General features: G+C 38.6%; 1 protein-coding gene across 1 annotated transcript in view; it reads left to right on the forward strand.

The window, feature by feature from the left end:
- LOC108682112 overlaps nt 1-16957 on the forward strand; it is a 43057-nt gene extending 26100 nt beyond the window's left edge. Inside the window, exons 4-10 of the mRNA XM_047883567.1 lie at nt 7591-7967; nt 10077-10307; nt 10748-10925; nt 11121-11249; nt 11566-11736; nt 12132-12214; nt 13860-16957. Of these exons, the coding sequence (XP_047739523.1) occupies nt 7591-7967; nt 10077-10307; nt 10748-10925; nt 11121-11249; nt 11566-11736; nt 12132-12214; nt 13860-14112 (1422 nt within the window). The 3' untranslated portion in view covers nt 14113-16957. The remainder of the gene's footprint in view (nt 1-7590; nt 7968-10076; nt 10308-10747; nt 10926-11120; nt 11250-11565; nt 11737-12131; nt 12215-13859) is intronic.
- Nucleotides 16958-19595: the final 2638 nt, after the last annotated feature.

The following is a 19595-nucleotide window of genomic DNA, read 5'->3' on the forward strand; positions in this document are numbered from 1 at the left end:
TCACTCTCGCGAAATTCTTATTCGTTGTTTTTGATAGTTAATCATCAAATCTGAATCAGACAGTTATTTAATGATATATTTCATCAAGATAACACGCACTTCCTTTTTTCTTTCATAGATGTTCCTTACTGTAAGTTACACATGAGCGCAAGTAACCTTATAACTTTAAATAATTTCTCTATCTCGCTCTATCATCATCGGTTCAATCATTTCTATGTCGTTGAGGGTGAGAGGAACTGCTCCCTCTGATTTAGGATGATGCATAAACTCAATACTTCATATCATGCATCCGGCCGTCTTGTGTTGAGGTTCCGCGATGATATGAACTTCCGTAGCAGCTTCTCAAGAACCTTGTGCGAAACAAAGGTTTCTTAATAATTCTATGTTTGATGCTTGAGCATGCAATGCTTCCAAGAATCTCACTCTCATCACGCGGGCGTTTCTATGCAATCGATTATATGCGCTGTCATTTTATGTATTAAAGCAATGAAATTGAGTTGATTTCAAAGTTTTTTTTCCAGCTTTGATATTTGTTTAAGCTTTGTTTGAACAAAAGAAGAATTCATGTGACTCGAATAATGAAGTAATATAGAGATCACAAAGTGTATTTCAATTTTAGTCGAAATCTCTGTACCTGAATTGAATGCGAATCGCATGTTAGCCAAATGCTGTAAGGCATTGCGCCTGCGCTGTATAGTAATAGCATGGAGCCGGTCATGGTGTAAACACACACTTTAGCTCCCCGCATCCATGTAGGGACCGCGGGTGTAGGAGGCTGTAACGTCATGCTTACCCTAATGAGGCTTTACTTCTTTGCACCTTCTGATTACGAGTGAACGGTATTTATTGCGCATCAGATCGTATCGGACCGAAGCACTCCTGGAAAATTAGAATTATCGGATTATCTCAATCTGTTATATAAGTCAGTTTCATTCTTAATCAGTTGAAGGGATTTTCCGGGCTTGATTAAAGTAAACTCTACTAGTCATTACAAGCTAAACATGCCGGAGGTCTGTGATTGATTACAGCTGTTGTTTCCATTCCGTATGTTTGACCTTGCGGTAATTCAGCACGAAGGTCCAGTCGCAGCGACGTTCTGGCCCATGGCGTGTGGTCGTCATGGCGCTCCAATGCGTTCCCGTCCATTATAATGACCGCTCCGATGTGCTCCTGCACGATCAACAGACGCATGCCTCAACTGTCCTCTTCTGATGCTGGTGGAAAATACTTGTTTGTTCTATCGTTTATATGAGCGTTGCATCTTTAAACACTCGATGCTTTTACAGGTTCATGATTCATGTTGTCATTTAAAAATTTCATCCTGAATGGGCTTATTCAAATTGACTGCCAATAAAGTTCAATGCAGGAATCCTTTAAAATTAAGAAATCGTGTAGTTTTCCGCCAGTCGAAAGTTAAGCTTCTCACGGTTGAAAAGATTGTTCAGGAAAATATTTCCTGTCGAAATGTTAAAGTGTTAAAAGCAATCATGGGCTCATAGTCTTGTTCCCCGATCCGTGTCTCATTATTGAGATGGAGTTGCCTGCAGTTGTTGCAGTGGTTGTCGACTGCGTATTCTAAGTGATTTGGATTCATGGTGAGACGGCACGCAAGTTTATTGCAAATGCTTTGTATTTTGAGCGTTTGCATGTATCTGCATGCGTGACTCGCGTCATTATACCGCGCCAGACAATCTTGAGGTCGCTCATCCTGCCCCGTACACCTCGCCTCCTGCACTCCAGGCTCGGCGGCACGACACAAATGCTTGCTGCTTGTCCTACGTGATGACTGCAAGACATGCGCTGCGCAAAACTTCCAGGCTACATTTTATCTTAAGAGGTCACGTTGTTTTTTACACTTGCGGCACAAAACGTTTTATCGTCGTTGGCAATTTTCTTTTGGTAATTTTGACAGTGCTTGATTCATTTCCTCGTACTAACTACCTCGATCCGATTAAATTTTGATTGTATGTTCTTGACATACTATAATTTTATCAATATCTCCTGCCAGGTAATTTTTTCGCTCATTGGATGCCAGTTCTAAAGTGGAATCGGTCGCTAATTACGTTATTCAGCGTTCTCTTTTGTGAGTGCAAATTAGTTTGGGCTCGGCTGCTGATGTCGAAATCATCTTTTTGCTGAATAATATATTAGATTTTTGTAGCCAATAACGATGATATAAATATTTCTATAATTAAATCTTAATTCCTTTAACTAAATTAGAGTTAAAATTCATGGGAAGAAAATGATTTTAAATTATTTAATCGTTTGCATTTTTTTCCTTATATGTATATATATATTAAGAGATGCGAGGAGCTGGAGTTATGACTGAATGCATCCGAAAAAGCTTTGAACTTTTCAATGTCGCTTTTCATGGTTTCATGGAAATATGAGTCACCATTGCGCAATTTCCTGTATTTCAAGTGCTTTTCTCTCTGTGATCTTGCGATCTTGCTGAATCCTTATATGAGATCTCTTGCTTGATAATGCATAACTGGTGTGTATTTGGTGCCATCCCTTATTTGTGTTCTCTATGATACATTCATTAAGATTTAACTTTAACTTCAAGTTGCCATTCATGTTTTCCGTCTCTTATCTCTTCGATTATCCTTGTCCACAAATGGGAATCCACAGCTTGACTCGGATCAAATTTCAAACCTTTTTGGATCTCACCACGATTTGCTGGTGGTTGAAATTCGGGTTTAACTTGACCTTAAGCTGCTTCGACTTAGTGCGTGGTGGCTTTTGCCGCTGGTGTTGTGACAAAGCCCATGCAATATATTCAGCCCAACCACCAAAACCGGTTCTTGCGCTGCCTGCTGGGCTGGCTCATTTCTTGCCGAGTTACCTTGACCACCTCGGCTATTAGGCTTCATACTTCTTGGGATGAATGAATGCAGCGGCTGTTGAGTTGCGTTTGCATCGTACTCTTAATAGCAATCGTGTTAGAATTTCCGGTGCACGTATCTAATTACAACTTCTAATTACTGACAGTTTTATTTCGTTTGATGTATGAAATATTACAGTGATAGCTAGTGTGAAGCACTAGCTATATACAGTGTGGGAGCTAGTGAAGTGATATATTACAGTGGGAGCTAGTGAAGTGGTGATATGATGAATATTGCACGACAACAATATTTGGTGGAGGCGATATGTTTACTTCAAAAATGTTTTTGAATCGTGCGTTACTTAGGCTTTGTTTGCGTGGTTGGAATATGCACGCATTGTTATTGAGTTTCCTGTTTCGCAAGCTAGGAAATACATGACCAAGCATTGCAGCGTGGGCCGCTGTTCATTCGTTGGTCGGGCATGTGGCGTGCATCTGTGTAGACTCCCGCCGGTTCAGCGCCGTGCTCTTACTCACGCCTGCGCCTGCAGCACTTATAGCGCATGCCGCATATGGACGGCGTCTTCATAACGCACCTTGCGCAGCGTATGGACGGCGTCTTCATAACGTGCCTTGCGCAGCGTATGGACGGCGTCTTCATAACGTGCCTTGCGCAGCGTATGGACGGCGAGCATGGACGGCGTCTTCATAACGCGCCTTGCGCAGCGTATGGACGGCGTCTTCATAACGCGCCTTGCGCAGCGTATGGACGGCGTCTTCATAACGTGCCTTGCGCAGCGTATGGACGGCGCATTCAACTAGATTACCGATATTAGTAAAATGAGTAAGACTCCCATGGCGAAAAATTATGCTCCTTTTCAAAGTGGGAATACATTCCAAGTATTTTGCATTCATCAAGCATAGATTGAATAATTTGAATGATTTTTAAGCTGCTGAAAAAATATATTTTAATTGAGTAAATTCCACTGTAAGTCATTTCTCAGTCTGTCTATCATGTTTTGATGATAGAAGATTGTCAATATCGATAGAAGAAACGGTATATCGTACAGACGTACACGAATGCGCCAGGGGAGTCCATGAACAATTTTTCATTGCAAATTGAATTGCTACAGCCAACAAGTATTATCAAGGGAATCTGGGATAGTTTGTTTTCGCTTTGCTTTATGATGTCTCGCGCCACGTTAGTGTTGCAGTCTCGTTGATGTCTCGCGTCACGTTAGTGTTGCAGCCTCTTTGATGTCTCGCGTCAAGTTAGTGTTGCAGTCTCGTTGATGTCTCGCGTCACGTTAGTGTTGCAGTCTCGTTGATGTCTCGCGTCACGTTAGTGTTGCAGTCTCGTTGATGTCTCGCGTCACGTTAGTGTTAGTCTCGTTGATGTCTGGCCGTTGGTATTACAGTCTCGTTGATGTCTCGCGTCTCGTTGGTATTACAGTCTCGCTGATGTCTCTTGAGTGCCCTCAAGTGGCTGCTCCCTCGCGTCCTCGCTTCCTTGCCGTTCATTGCTCAGGGATCTCAGTGAACCCCAAACCTCACGACGTCTGCTACAAAACTCATCCACTCCTGAATGAATAAATAAGTGTCCATATCATCTAGATATTTATATTGCAATCATAGTGAAATATGTAGCAAACTATTGTAAATTAATGTTGACGGAAAAATCCCATTGTAAATTCTAGTAATGGTATTCACATGCCTCGACGCACAAAAGAATATTTCTTCACTAACACGCGATCTGCAGCTGGATTAGTCGTTCTTGTCAGCCTACGCGACGACTGCTGCCCTGCGGTGCGTTAACGCCTTGACCTGCCGCGCCTTCTGACCGCTCAACACCTGCTCATGCTGCTGCAATTTGTTCGTAATGATGAAATTTGTTCATAATGCTGTAATTTGTTCATAATGCTGAAATTTGTTCGTAATGCTGAAATTTGTTCGTAATGATGAAATTTGTTCGTAATGATGAAATTTGTTCGTAATGATTTGTTTAAAGTGCTGTAATTTGTTCATAATGCTGTAATTTGTTCGTAACGATGAAATTTGTTAGTAATGCTGAAATTTGTTCGTAATGATGAAATTTGTTCGTAATGATGAAATTTGTTCGTAATGATGAAATTTGTTCGTAATGCTGAAATTTGTTCGTAATGATGAAATTTTTTCGTAATGATGAAATTTGTTCCTAATGATGAAATTTGTCCGTAATTCTGTAATTTGTTCGTAATGATGAAATTTGTTTGTAATGATGAAATTTGTTCTAAATGAAGAAATTCGTTCGTAATGATAAAATTTGTTTAAAGTGCTGTAATTTGTTCATAATGCTGTAATTTGTTCGTAACGATGAAATTTGTTAGTAATGCTGAAATTTATTCGTAATGCTGAAATTTATTCATAATGATGAAATTCGTCGTAATGCTGAAATTTGTTCGTAATGATGAAATTTGTTCGTAATGCTGAAATTGGTTCGTAATGATGAAATTTGTTCGTAATGCTGAAATTGGTTCGTAATGATGAAATTGGTTCGTAATGATGAAATTTGTTCGTTACGACGAAATTTGTTCGTTACGTTGCAATTTGTTTGTTATGATGAAATTTGCTCGTAATTGGTTAGATTTCTTTCTCTAGTTATTTCACAGCTTCATAGGGCCTTGAACTTGATGAGCTTTCAATATCATTTTTCACTGATCAAGTCTAATAATTAATTGTAATTCTCTCGAATTTTTTTCTTTATATAGCGATCAATATTACTGTATGTGGCAAATGGTCTAAATTGTTGCCTAGTTGGAGCTTATTGATTTCAGTTATTGAGTGCAATCGGGCATTTGACTGGTGTCCTTGAATGTCCATTTGCACTCTAGCTAAGCGACTTTAGAGCCATTATCAAGCGAGTAGAAGTAAGGCTATCACCTGCTTGGCTTGACCACGAGCGCCACTCCTTATTATCTGCCCAGTGTCCAGGCTGTGATCGACATTCAAATGATGCACTGCAAGACCCAGTCCCTGTCTACTGCATTGTTGCAGCTACAAACATAACATATTTACCTATATATTCAACTCATTATTTGTATACAGAGCGAGCGCCATGTACAAACGTCTCAAAATCCTTGGATAATCCCATGCTCGTCTCAAATTGAAATTATTTTCCATTATATATATTTTGGTGTGATTTCGTATTTTGAAACATTCTAATCTTAATAGATTAAGAGCTAATCATTGAAAGAATCCGGCAATTTATCGTAACTGATTTTAAGTAAAATTTTAGTCTTTTTGTATTATATTTTGTATAATATTCACAAACTGCATGTAAAAAGACAATAAATTGGTTTCACATTAAGACGAAATAGGTACATTTATTCTCGATGCAACGTGAGAAGATAATGACAGTTCACTTCGGGTATATATGTACGTGTCATATTCTTTTGCAATGTACACCGTTCTCCCAACAGAATGATTTGCCTGAAACGCAAGTTTTTATTTTATGCCAGTGTTTTGTAGACAATCACTGAGCCAATCGGCAATTAACAATCATTGCAGAACTTGTAGCCCTGATACGACACGTCAACTTGTCAAGATTTTTAGGCTCCACACATTGCTCAATTGGCGTCCCTTACATTTTTGTTAGAAGGATATTCCAACAAAGTGTTGTTCATTTTATTTATTTATGCAAAAATTTACTACTTCTATTTTAAAAAATTGTGTTTAAGCCGGCACATGTATTAACATTTTTCTATTAGAACCCGATAAATTTTATAAGAACATTACGTTAAATTTGTAAATTGTTTTTGAATAGGCTGGATTGTCGTAATTTATGACCAGGAAGCGCTAGCCTTATAATTTCTCACACAAAAAAATATCTTCAATTTGATTGCACTTTCTCTACGCAATAAGTTAGCAATGAGGGTCATCCAATTTCTTAATGAGGGACTTTGTATAGTTTAACTCACACAGTCTGTGCTTTATAGACGCGTAGAAGCTCCATATTTGCCTATACATGTTCTGACGTGGGCGGCCTTATCTGGGCCAATCGAATCATTCATATTCTGTTTGCATCGTTTGGGGAAGTTGATCGCTCCATCCTTTTTGTGGCGCAATAAATTGAATGCCAGTGCCTAGGTAAATTATTTTTGTCCTTCAACACAACACCAGGAGATTTAAGTTATTGAATTATATATCATTTTCTAAACTAGATATTACGTGTCTAAACGATCCTCTTCTCCAATGAACTGGAACGATCCCAAGACAATTTTTTTTTGCCAAACCATAGCCAATTTAACTCGAATAACTACGCAATTTTCTTATTGTGTCATTTACTCTTATTGTTTTGTTTCAACTGTATATGAGTTTTATTTGTATTGAATATAAATTGTTTCACAGCTTAATTTCCCAATTCTTTTGATCACCAGACTCTTTCATCGATAAGTTGCACTGCCTCCATGATGAAAGCTGGCGGCAGAGGGTAATTAGCTTGTCATTCTATAACTTCCAGAAAGAATGTTTAAAAGCTGCCGCCGATTAGCTGGTTAACTTCTCGAGCCGCTCTTTTTTTCGCTATATTTTGTTTGTTCAGCTGATTTAATAATTTTTCAACAATCAGGGAAATGCTGTATTGGATTAAAATAATGATTTTGACTTCAACGAGCAGTCGGAAGGCAACGAACATAGCTTGTTAAACCGTTTTTTTTGTGCTGCGTTTTAGGTTAATTATGTATCGAGTTCCTTGTGCATCAATTGCAATATCGTATTTTCTATTTCAGACGTACGTGCGAGATCCCAACCTTCAAGATAAACCTCAAAATGTCTTCAAGGCCAGTTCTGGCACCAGCACAAGTGCTAATGGCTGCGCGAGTGCTGGAAGCGCCAGTAATTCAGTCACTGCAGTGTTGCACAACAAAGAGAACACCCGTCCCGGTGCTGCTGCCAGCAGTTCACAGCTCAAATCATCGCTGGCAGGAAGTGTGTATGCCGCTGGCAGCGGATCTTCTAATTCCTCTGCGGGAGGTTTTGCTGGCAGCTCGCCTGTCAGTCCGTCGCACATGTCCTCTTCACAGCAGTCATCTGCTGGCAGATCTGGCGCACCTCCCTCTGCGAGAAGACTCGCCAAGACTTCCTCTAAAAATATCATTATTCCTAAGTAAGTTCTTGACATATTCTGGTTCATTAGATTAACCAAAGTAATGGCAGAGTTTTACTGCGAGTGTCAACCATTTATGTTTTACATTATTTATTACTGAATTTTTATTGCTTGTGTAGGTTGCCTTAAAGGCCATGAGCATGAACTGAACGTCTTGCGGTTGATGCTCATGGGTCGATATTTCCCCTCTGCCTCCTTACTTTACCTGCTGATGTTAACGCCCCTCGCCTGAGGGACGCGTTTGTGCTGAGGGAAGATGCCGAGTTCCACCTTAACTCCAGTTTACTTTCATGTATATTTTGTATACAATTTTTAGAATCAATGGTATGTTCAATTTTGTTCTCATCTTCTCCAGACGAAGCGCGAAATTTTTAAAAATTGGTTTTGAATTTTAAATTTTACAGTAAACAATGAAATTTAATTGATCGTTCACCACATTCATCTCGTTCGTACACCACATTAATCTTGTTCTGACATCGCATTCAACTTGTGGCAGAGTGCATGAGTTGTGCTCTTGCTAGAAGGTTTTGAGCAGCGTCAAGTAGCGGAAGCTCTTGAACTCACTTCTTCACACTTTTTCACCTAGTGTAACAGCCTCTATTTGATTCTTTTCCTTACTCGTTTACAAGTATCGGCTTCTCTCAATCACGCTTCTTTATTTCATTTTTGTTCAATTATTTTTTTTGTCTCAGAGTTCTTTTACTGATTTTGTCTTTATTGCAAAGACTACCTTAATGTAATCTTGTCTGTCATATTTTCTTGTTCTACCCTACGCTTGTTGTGCTGCTGCGTTGTCACCTGCGCTCGTTTTCAGTATCGATTTTAGGGTCATGCTGTTCTCTCGTGCATCGATTTTCGCTCCCCTTGATATTCTTAAAGCTACTTTGTTCTTGTTAATGCTTGCACAATATTTTGCTTTCAACCATTGCGACAATTTCCTTGAAGTGATGCATGTTTTTAGTGAGAAATTTAGTATAAATATAATAAATCTGCGAAACGCTGAAGCTCATTCCTTTTTGGGTTTATCTCGACGAAGTTCATTAATTAAAATATACCTTTTCCTACTATTCACGGTTTTAGTTAATTAAATTTTACCACGTTCTTATTTTTCGAGTCAATTTTGATGCTCTTGAGCTACTGACAATGAAGGGTGGGGAGGCTTTGTGTTCTTCGTTTCGCTTTCACTGCCTTCAGATTGCCCGCCGATATTTATTGTCATCCTTTGTCGTAAAATCCGCCAGCTTGTAATATCTGATATATATTTCAAGAAACGAAGCCTTATTGTATCCTTTTTTTTATCGCCAAACGGTTTTCACTGTTTTTAGTTTCTCGTTAAGAAATCTGATGGATGTTTTTTTTCAATTCCGTTCTATTTCGCGTTTTCCAATGAATCATGTTTTGTATTGTAGTCTATCTCACGGTGTCGTGACACTTTAGAGCCAAATGTTGCAGATCTCATCTTGCGTCGAATTTGGTTCTGTCGGTGAAGGTTCGTGGCTACGCTTGAGCAATAGCATAGCAACGTTCCATGTTTGATCGTGTGTGACAGACCTCAGTTTGAACTCATCTCTCTCACATCGATATTTTTCTTCATCTGTCATTCTTTTCATCGATGTTTCTCATCAGCTGTTTTTCTCATCATCTTTGTTTCTCATCATCTACCGGTATGTTTCTCATCATCTACGTTTCCAATTATCTACGTTCTCTTATCTACATTTTTTCATTAATGTTTCTATCCAACAACCGTTTTCTCCCGTTTCAGATGAGACATTTCATTAGTATCGCCGACGCCTAGTTTATTCTGTTTTTTTTTTCTTCTTAAACGTATTTAGAAGTTGACATTTCACTATGTGCATTAGTTTATCGACTACTTTTCATTTGTTTTCTTGCCTCCTCCATCTGTTATCATGTAGTGTGTTGGCAGTGCCGTCAACTTGATTACCTATAATACTCTGCGATAGTAAAACTCTGCACTTCGTGATTGTTATATCCCAGATTGTAATAATCTGCACTTCGTGATTTTTATACCGGTATCCTGGCTTATAATACTCTGCACTTCGTGATTGTTATATTCTACACGTTATGTGTAATCATGCACTTTGTTTGCAGGTTCTACTTCCCACAAGGGCGACCCACGACGCCGGCGCAGCAGGAGGCGAGCGTGCAGCGGGTGGTTGCTTGCTTCAGGGACCACGGCGGCCAGATAACGAGAGACCAGCTCGCCGTCCTCATGCGGGCCTGCGACCTGCCGCTCTACTGGAAGGCGCCTGTCTTTGTTGCTGCTGGGGGGGAGAAGCTCGGCTACCTCACCCAGGAACTCTTCACTGATTACTGGACCAGGTGTGCTTTGGTTGCACTTAATTCTGCAATATTATCACGGACGTTATCGTTCGTTATTTAGTGCGATACATCTATTCTAATTTTGGTTATTACTGGGGAATGTATTTTTCGAGTACTTCCTTGCCTTGGGAATGCCAAACTTTAAAGGCTACTCTTAATCATTTTCTTGTATTTTTTTTCACTAAACTGCCTTGAATTTAACATTCATTTATTGTTTATGTCCCAAACAATTGAGTACAGCCTGTGAAAGATGCGATGCTTCTATTTATCCAACGTTCATCTTATTAATCGTTAAAAAAAAATTTTTTGGAGCCGATTGAAGCTCATTTTATTAATTGTTTTTAACAAAAAAAAAGTTTTTTGTAGTCGATTGATCGTATGTTGGTCGCACAACATCATCGCAAGAAGCCCATTAGTCACCAAGTTTGTCCATGTCTCAGGGTGTTGTCGACGTGTCACGACGAAGCGTCGCGCTTCATCCACGTGCTCAGCAGAGGCGCGCGTAATTACATCCTCCCTGAAGACCTGGTCGGCCTCATACAAGACGTCGTAGACTCGCACCCTGGCCTCGCCTTCCTTAAAGACGCCGCAGAATTCCATTCACGATACGTGCACACGGTGGGTTTGTCTTCACTCCCGATACGTGCACACGGTGGGTTTGCCTTCTATTTCACTTCCTAATACGTGCACATCTGTCTCTTATACACATCTAGATGTGTATAAGAGACAGACAGTTGCAGGTGTATGACGTGTTTGATGTTGCAGATGTATGACGTGTTTGATGTTGCAGGTGTATGACGTGTTTGATGTTGCAGGTGTATGGATATCGACGGAGACGGCTTTCTCTCAATGTATGAACTCGAGTACTTCTACGAAGAGCAGCTACAGCGCATGGAGGCGCTCGGAATAGAAACTTTGCCTTTCCACGATTGTCTCTGCCAGGTATCCATCATATTTAATGATCTGCTAGAGTTCTTGTTGTTCTGTTTAATATTGCCACGCATATCTTGAAAAATATAGTTTATTTTATGACTCTTTCCCTTAAAATTAACTTTTTCCTTGGCCTCACATCGATTTTTTGTTAGCATTTGAGAATATAATGAATCAATTTTCTGCCCGAGTTATCGTACTGTCACTTTTATATGAAAATTTTTATTTTTATTTTTTGGTTTCCAATATAATTTTCTTTACCTGACCCTCGCACTGCTCTTCCAATTAATGATTGAGAAGGAAAATAAAAGCCTTCGATTTTCGTCAGATGCTGGATATGGTTCGGCCTGAATTCCCAGACAAAATTTCACTAACTGATCTCAAGAGATGTCGAATGACTCCCATCTTTTTCGACACTTTCTTCAACCTGGAAAAATATCTTGACCACGAACAACGAGATCCCTTCGCTTCACATCGCGCTGAGGACGACGGACCGGAGGTATGAACCTCACTTATGTTGATGTCTCGTATATTTGTCACAAGTTGTTTGTCGATTTGCAAGAAAACTTGACACTAAAATCCTAAGTTCTAGAAACCTTGTATTCTTGTGTAAAGATTCAAAGTCGAATGTGCAGAGTAGCCTCGCGTTAGTGTCGTAGTAGGTTTTGTATGTAATGCACGTTAGATTTTAAATTAAAGTTGATAATTGCTACTGATTCAACTTGATATTGAAAATCGCTACTTTTTTAGTGATATTAGAACTTGGAGGCGATGATGATTGTGAATTGAAGTTATTGCATACATATACCGTGATAAAATAGTATTACCTCTTAATAAAGCTCTTATATCCTTTTCTTTTTATGATTGAAATTTGCATGAAATTTTCTTTTTCAGACTTCTGATTGGGACAGATTTGCTGCTGAGGAATATGAACTTCTTGTGGCAGAGGAGGGCGGAGCTGATCCACAAGATGACATGTAAGCTCAGATGATGGGCTAATGATCCGCTAAGGCGCATTGCGAGCGCCTTTTAGGATTATCACTCATATATATTGCTGGAAAAATTATGCGTTTTAGATTTGGGTACATCTTCAATATGAGGCCTATTGCGATAAATATATTCTTCTGCACATAATATGAGTATTAAAATATTTCTGATAGATATTTTACGTTTTGAAATGGTCGATTGAGGTCTCTGTGACGAACAAATACTCTATTGTTCACTCGCTGTTCTACCAACCTATTTAAACTGAGGGATAAATCTTGGTTTCTATCCATGTTTTGTAATGTTCGTAGCCTGTGCATCAGCTGGAATATTTTACTTACAGGATTGGAGAAGAAAGTATGTGAGGCAGCTTATAGTGAGCTCGAGGTGGGAGTTTCTCAATTGCGTTCATTTCTGTGTTCTTTCGTTCACAATTTTGGTTCTTCGTCATTGCTGCGTTAATCTTTTCTTTGTGTGGCGGATTTATAGTGTAGTTTGTAGTTGTGCGAACAAATTAATTAATCTCGTTCACAAAACACATTAGGACATTCAATGTTCACCATGAAGCATGAGAATTCTTGGTTTGAACACCTCGAGCCTTTTGTTTAAACTTTGTCGCGCTTTAAACTTTCCTTCATATTAATTGCGTCCTTCATATTATTAGTCTACTTGACTAATTCAGCCACGCTTACATTGTTTTCAATAGTTTCAAGTCTACATACTGCTAATGTTTCCATTACTTTGAGCCTCCGAAACGTAAAGCGCCAGCTGTATGCGTTCAATAAATTGAATTCAACTTCATCTTAACTGAAATACACTCAAAATAATCTTAAGTGAAAAAATAATCTTGTCATCAGTGGAGATTATTTATGTGTGAAAAAAACGAGTTTGAGCTCTCGTCGGACTCGCGCTTGGTCGCTCGTGAACAGCGGTGTAGCTTTTCGCTGAGAATTTTTTTTCCTGTTTAGACGCTGTTTTTAACAGAAGCTTTTTGTGGGATTTAATTTGCTATAAAATATGTTGCTCGGCTAACTTTTGTTTAATTAACGTTGTGTGTTCCAAATTATTGTTTGAAACCAACCTTTAATTCTGTTTTGGCTAAATACTGAGCCCTGAATGACCTATAATTTGCTTTTCGTCTGATAATGTCCGACCGACTTGAGTCTCTTTACTCCCAACTGAACTCCTACCTACGTTTGTTGTTTTATCCGCAGTGTGCTTGTTGTGAGTAGGTTACTTGTGGTGCACAGCGAGCAACGCACTTTTATACTGGGCGATAATTTGAAGAAATTCATTTTTTTTTCATCATTCACTCGAGGTCATCTTGTAGGGCTGTGTGCTAATTTTGTAGGTACATGTAAAGGCAATTGCAAAATTCAATTAGTTTTCAATGATTTATGATTCACAGAATTATGCTCACAACGTACTGAACAAAAAGTTTAACTGGTTACTTGCAGAGAAACATAGCCGCTCATGTAGAATCGACCAAAGAAACTGCGCTTTGTCTATCATTTGCCAAGGTCCCGTTTATTTTCCCCACGTTGCTACAGCCATCATAATTCATTATAATTCCCTATTGAATAGATAAAAAGTTGTAGTTGAATAGTTCCCTACAAATAAAACATGTTTTGTTTGCAGGGGTTACGGTGCTGAAGATGAGCTATCAGCTGGCCTAGAGGCAGTTCTAGCGCGTGGCGGCGGCGGCGTTGACGGAATCAACGACGTCTGTCCAGACTCTCTCTCGACCACCACCTCCATAGATGCTGGACGCTCCGTCGGCCTTAACAAACACTCGAGCCTCTCAGCCACGCTCACCAACCTTGCCGTGGATGCCATGGATGTGGATGATGACTACGCGGACTATGTCGACAGCGACGACTATCACTACTGACCAATGAAGAGCCTCTCAGCCACGTTCACCAACCTTCTCGTGCATGATAACTCGGTGGCTTGCATATGGATGATAACTACGCTGTCACTTCTGGCAAATGTGATGTGTGGGTCTGCAATGCTCGCTGTGTGCGTAGCCTTAAGGCTCCCGTCTAATGAATTACAAATATAACTGCTACAAGTTACCGTTACAACATTTTGTACGACTCATTGAGTACTAGACAGCACTAGGTATAAAATGTATTCATTATTGAAGCCAGCTACGTTTTTACTTGAAAACCTTCGTTTTCAATGCGATGCTAGAGTTATGGTAAAAAGTAATATGTATCGCACCAATCGATGCAAAGTATCTACCTACGTTAAAAGGAAACTATCTTATTCTTCAAGAAAGTTGAATGCTTAAAATGCGTGAAATAGTTCTGTGAACAAGCGGCTATTAATAATGTTAATTATAGTTCTCGCTTCATCATAGATTCAGTTCAGTTGTTCAAAGTTTTGGAAAAGTACTCTAGGCAATAATTTAGAAATTAGTTAGGAGTGTTCATGATATTGAAGGATGATGTCCTAGCGTGCGCGTCATATTTTGAATCTTCTATGTTACGATCATTAAAATTGATCGTGAGAGAATCATTTATCCACGCTATGGCCTATATACTCAATGCCATCCATATTGAGCAATGCCATCCACTCGAGTATTGAGGTGGTTGTTGTTGAAATATGTGACACAGGTGATGTGTATAGTTTTCTAGAGTCACACATATTGAAACCAATCGGTTCACTGAAAATATTCTAGTTTACCATTTTTGTATCGCCTGTTATTAATGTTATAATGCAAAGTAAATTAGTTGTCCCTAAATGCGTGCGTACTTTGCTGAATTCGAGATTCATTAAGTGCCTTAGCAGCCACGACTATGTACTTCTCATCTCATTCTGGCTAATTCCACTTGCTGCATATTATGGCGCGTTCCGTTTATTTAACGCCACAAGTTTTGATAAAAATCTATCAGTGAAAAAACCTCTCGTTGAAATCGCTAAAAATTAATTTTGAATTTAAAAGGAAATTGAATCCAAAGTAAATTATAGTAGATTTCTTAAAATAATTGCTTTGGGGTCCAATTATGTTTACCCTGAGACTCTTTTAGGCCGAGCGTAGCGTTTATCTGCCTGCTTGCATTAAAGGAAGACATTCTGTTTTGGGTCCCCTGGAATAAATAGACGGCTGCAGGGGGGTAAATCTTAGCTCTCACTTAGCGCTGCTTGTATATCTTCATTGATGTAAATATTGTAAATATTAGCCCCTTCATACTCAAGTGCCTCCATCACCGTGCGTTATTGTAGAAGCCGCATTGCAAAGTACCTCAACTCTGAGCTCAATTCAAGAGACACACAATGATTTAATATTGAAATGTTTGGTTCGAAGACTTCATTATTTCTTAAGTGTAATAGATCATTGTTATTTAAAATGGTTTGTCGACGTTTAAACAATTTTCGTTTCGTAATCTAAGACCACGTAGTGATTGAGATTGAACAAAGATCAATTCAAATGTAATTATAATTCAGTTGTGCATGTGGAAATTTCCCTGAATTTTAGAATTGTACTCAAGATTGGTTTATTTGCTGAGTGTAAATACTTGTAATAGCTTACAAGGCTCATTATAATTGGTGATGTTAATCCTGCGACAATTAATAAGTAAAGGATCGGTTATGATCTGATGGTCGACAACCGAGTTCTGGCGACTACAGGCTGGATGAGCTACTATGTAGCGTGGAGATTTTTCCTGTATGTTCATTTCTTCCTCAATTTATAACCATAATGAAGCTCATAAATACCTAAACGGACTTAATAAAACTTTATTTGGCCTTCACTAACTCCAAAAACTTGTATTAGTTTTGAAACACGTTAAATTTTGATATAAAAATTTCGTGCTGTCTCCTATATTTCTCTCGAGAAAGCGTCTGTCACTCGTGTGAAATTATCATGAATAAGAACTTCTAACCGTAATCTGCTATTATAATTTAAGAATGTTTAATTTGACCCTTCTGGTTTTCTGTAAATGAATTCAAAAATATCAAATAAAGTGCCAAATGATTTCTGTATTAAATTATAATCTATTAAAGTTGTAAGAAATGGTTTGAATGATAATGTTTGTTCGTGCAGTTGAACCAAACAATTGGTAATTCTTAAATTCTTTATCGTGACTGGCATGCTTTTCATCTCACGATTATTTTGTCTCCCATTACTTTATACCGAAATAATCCCTAACACCATCAGCTGCGGGTATAGTCATTTAGTGCATGTAAATGATAGTGGCGTGAGTTATCCACAATCATTATCCGCCTAGGTAATAAGTACTCGTACGATTATAGTTCCATTCCTGTGTGGAATTGCGAGCTCTGTACTGCATTTTTTGTACTCGATTGCTGTACGAGTTTATTTCTCTGATGTATTGTTGTAAACTCGGCCCACTTGTAGTAATTTTTTTTTCATATTCATTCATTTTACTTCTAATTGTGATTATCCGTTTAACGGCCACCAGAAACTAGTCATAGTCTTGCTTAATCCTTCCTTTTTCGTGCCCTTTACGTGATTACGATGATGACTTGAGGTATCATTAACGATGGTTCATTTTATGAATGATCCTTACAAGCAATTATCATTTGAAATTTTTGATACTCATTGAAATTATTTGAAAGGAAGTTTTTGCTCTACGCCGAACTCTAGAAATGAACTATCCTTCCAAAGATATTAAGTCGCTGACTAGGGTTGAGCGGGACTCACGTGATGAGCTGAGTATTGTAATGAGTAAAGAGTTTTAATTAATAAATACAAAGTTTTACATATTGAATTGTCTCTGAAAGCCTTTTATTGAGATTATGGGGGGGGGGGCTTAGGCGGCAGGCTCACTATATTCATCACGATTGTTCACTGTACAAGAGACAATTTTTTATCTGTCTTACACGTTCTAGTGAAATCACTAATAAAATATAATCTAATTTGTAGATGATTGATATATTAAATTCCACTAGTTGAGCTCCACTTCATTTGTTTTCTAACCAATGAAAATGGAAGAACTATTTAAAATTGAAAGTGTCCTCAGTTTGAAATGAGGTGGAGTTAAAATAATCAGGCAGCTTCTCATTCAGTAATGGAAGAAAAACTTATCACTTAAAACCAGAAACTCGAGTTAAAATTATTAATTAAGTGGTCACAATTCTATGGTGAAGAAGTCAATCTCATTTCACAGACTCTTGAGTTTCAACGTAATGATCAATTTAACATGCGTTAAAATTGTTCATGAACGACCTGTGAAGAATCGTAAGCAAAGTTGTAGTGAAGTACTTGAAACTGAACTTAACGTTCAAGTCGCTTTTTCGATTTAAATTTATGCTTGATTCAAAATTGCGTTACAAAAATATTTAATTGTGAAGTGAGTTACACTATTTCAAATGAAAGTGTACATTCAAAAGTATGGCATCACCTGCATTGAACTTAAGAGTTTCAAGATTGGCGCAATGCAGATCAGGATTATGGTGCCATCTAATTGCCATTTAAGGCATTATGGGCGATAGAATGGGTGATACCGCTACTCCATAATCTGCTAAGACCATGCCAGGTTGTAAGGGCTGGATAGTGATCACTATACTTCGTACACGCCACGCGAGCGAAGCGTGTTAGAGATCATAATTCTTGCTGCGCGCCAACCGCACACCGGAGTTCTTGTACATACACGCCCGAATTGATTATTCAGTAATCATTGGATTCAATTTTCCACGCCGTAATAATTAAATATCCTTGTGCAAACAAATCTACATTATTTAATACCACTTGCACGTTCTCCTTCCACCGGATATTGAACCGTTATTGAATCACAAGTTAAATCAATTGTCAATGAGAATTTCCCAGCAATTGCTGGGAAATCGTCAGCCAGGCACAGCAACATAAAAGGAAGCAGATCACTTGAGTTTGCCTTGGCAGCGCTATTGGGTGTTCAATGACAATTATTGACCTGAAAGTGTACCTGTTCAAGCGATTTTCTAGGAGACGAACCAAAAATATGCTGATGTTGATAACGTTTGGTTCATTCGAGTGAGATGCTCGAGCTTTGACACGAACAGCAGCGGAGCATGGAGTCGTTAGTTTACCGCTCGAGGTTATTAATGTGTTAATGGTCTCATTAGCATTAGAAATGCGATCATATGAATGTGCTGCGCTTCAAATGTTGATTCGCAGAACACTGCTCTGTAATGGCAGCGCGCAGTTGTTTGATGTTCATTGCTTAGCGGAATGTAGTTTGTTGATGATCGGTGCACAGTTGTTGAATGCTAAGAGCACAGTAGTGTGATGCTCAGCGAACATTAGTTTTAAGTTCAAAGCAAAGTAATTAGATGGTACTGAAAAATAGATATATACTTTTACTCGGATCGTTATTTGGCTTTGAGCTGGAGCTTTCCTAAGGATAGCACGACAATGTCGTAACGCACTAATGTTATGATGAGACTATCATACGTAGCTAAAAATACTATTCCTGAATCACAAGTGCGATTAGTCAATTGCCCCCATACCTCACTTCCGGCAGCCGTGAGCCACGAACAATGCGCGGGTTGACTCAAATTGGTAAGTTAGTCAAGAGAAGAAGGTAACCTAAGGCAACATGTTAACCTGGAGTTGCTCGAGAACTAAACTTTTATGGGCGTAGCTAAGAGGTAAAGGACGTGGTAGCACACATACTACATGTTTGCAGCGTGTATGATGTGTAAATTACGTAGTTACTCACTCCGAATAATACAAGATAAAGTATGTTTGTGTGCATGAAAATATGCATTAATCGAAATAAAAAATTCTTTAATACCTAAAGAGTGATTGCCAGGTTAACATAGAGTGATTCGAGACGTTTTGCGTAATAAAAACGATATAACTTGGCCGTGTAATCGGAGACATCTATTCTGAGAAAAGCCTCAAGGTAAATACTTTCCGAGACACTAACGATTAAACAAAATTCTAATCATTATGTCATGATAATCATTCGTTTTAGATTTGGCACCATTCATGAAATATTTAAATTATTTTTGCTATCTGGTCCATGAAGTTAAGCAATATAGTGGTAGAGATTTCAACATTTTATTGAAATAATCTCATACCTGTTTATGAGTTTCTAAATTTATGCTGCAATGCAGTGATTTGTTATTTTAATCATTTATTCGGCATTGATCGATTAACACTCGGGATACCCTAGTAATACTGTCTTCAACTCTCTTGTGAAAATCATAGAAACTAAAACATTCATAGTGGAAATAATATTCTCGTTACGACTCGGCATCACAATACATTTAGTCTCCGCAGTCGGAAAAATCTCCAGTCCGCAGCAAGAATCCAACTGAACGAGTTTCAAAATCTGTTCCATGCGTTGCATCTTCAACAGCAAACTGTTATCATAAGCAAGGAACGCTCCCAATGCAAATAGGAACCTGCTATTATATGCAAGG

Source organism: Hyalella azteca, unplaced genomic scaffold (genome assembly GCF_000764305.2).
Source record: "Hyalella azteca isolate HAZT.00-mixed unplaced genomic scaffold, Hazt_2.0.2 contig13234, whole genome shotgun sequence".
Classification (NCBI taxonomy): Eukaryota; Metazoa; Arthropoda; class Malacostraca; order Amphipoda; family Hyalellidae; genus Hyalella; species Hyalella azteca.